General features: G+C 31.2%; 1 protein-coding gene across 1 annotated transcript in view; it reads left to right on the top strand.

Moving 5' to 3' along the window:
- The window catches only part of LOC106100514 (glutamate receptor ionotropic, delta-2), a 4,638-nt gene extending 3,800 nt beyond the window's left edge, over positions 1-838 (top strand). Inside the window, exon 8 of the mRNA XM_013279382.1 lies at positions 496-838. Within this exon, the coding sequence (XP_013134836.1) occupies positions 496-774 (279 nt within the window). The 3' untranslated portion in view covers positions 775-838. The remainder of the gene's footprint in view (positions 1-495) is intronic.
- Positions 839-1,543: the final 705 nt, after the last annotated feature.

Genomic DNA, 1,543 nt, shown 5'->3' with positions numbered 1-1,543 from the left:
AGAGAGAGAGAGAGAGAGAGAGAGAGAGAGCGAGGGGAATTTAATATTGTTGATAGATTTTAACATGTTTGCAGCCGCTATGATTTTCTTTTTTTATTATATGCGCTGAATACGAGAAACGAATCGAAAACATTTTCATCCATAAACGCCGCTTACAATCTGTCAGATGTCGGATTGGAATTAAGCTTGGCCATATCATTTTAAATAATTACATCATATTTCAGTAGTATTGAAAAGTCTAGATAGATGTAAGTTTGTTAGAGTTTGTAGGTTGAACGGATCTTGATGAAATTTGGCAGTCTTGAAGAACACATGGGCTACTTACTTTTTTTTAAACTTTCAAACGGATAAAGGCGAAGGCTAGTATTTAAATATTTCAGTATTCGGCTACTAGTCTCTGTTTTGTGCGGTATGAGTATCGTATTCCATTAATAATTGAAGATTTATTTTTGTTAGCTTATAAATTGTTGCAAGATTTTTTTTTTAATTTCTCAGGTATTTATCAAACGATCGAAATGTATGAATGGAAATATTAATAAAAACAAGGATGATAGACGAAAAAGGAAGAAATCTCGAGTTAGGTTTGTCAACCATAGCTACGACGACAGCCGCCCGCCGCCGTACGACTCGCTTTTTGGCGGGAAACAGAACAAGATAACTGATAGGGCGCAAAGGAAAATCATAAATGGACGGGAATATTTGGTTTTTGATACCGCAAATGGTAGTACGAGGCTTATACCTGTCCGTACTCCTTCTGCGTTTCTTTATCAATAAATAAGTAAAGATTAAAAATAGTTTTTAATTATTTTGATTTTAGAAACAGTAATATGTAATGTAGATTGAGTCTAAACATTTTTATTTGTTAATAAATAAAGCACTTAATTTAGAAAAATAAATGTTTTCATGTCTTATTGTTGTACCTTTGAGTTAATCTGCCTTGAGTTTAATTTTTTTTTAAACAATGACGATGTTTTTTAAACTATTGGGTCATTTTCGTTGAGTTGACATTGTTAAATTGAAACAAATTGTAAATAAATTTGAAACCTCATTTATTTTATAAAAATAAATGTTTTGACGACAAATAGTTTATAATTTCGGGGTCCTTGCGAATTCATCAACTCCCATTTGAGTTGTCCACCACAAATGTTTGAAGACATTGTAAAAAATTTCAGTTTTTACAAAAGTTATTATTCATTTTTTCATCTTAAAACATTAACAACATTACACTTCCACATCTACATCTAATAACGATAGATCACGTTCCGTGGGTTCCCTGACGAAACACCTACAAAAAAATAGCCATCTCTGTTCTTTTCAAGGTGTATGAGTGAGGCGACGATATTTCATTCAAGTGTTTCGATAGTGACGTCACACGGTATTACACAATATAACATGGCGTTTAACAAAATAACTATTTATGACACAATGATTTCCAATCGATTTTAATAATATAGAAGACTAGGCCCAGTTATTATAAAACAATTATCTTAAATTAAAAAATACATACTTATGTATTTTAAATGTCAAAAATAAATCTGCATTA

The sequence above is a fragment of the Papilio polytes genome, unplaced genomic scaffold (assembly GCF_000836215.1).
Source record: "Papilio polytes unplaced genomic scaffold, Ppol_1.0 DF824047.1, whole genome shotgun sequence".
Lineage (NCBI taxonomy): Eukaryota > Metazoa > Arthropoda > Insecta > Lepidoptera > Papilionidae > Papilio > Papilio polytes.
The sequence above is the reverse complement of the archived record's forward strand: the minus strand, read 5'-3'. Positions and strand labels throughout refer to the sequence as shown.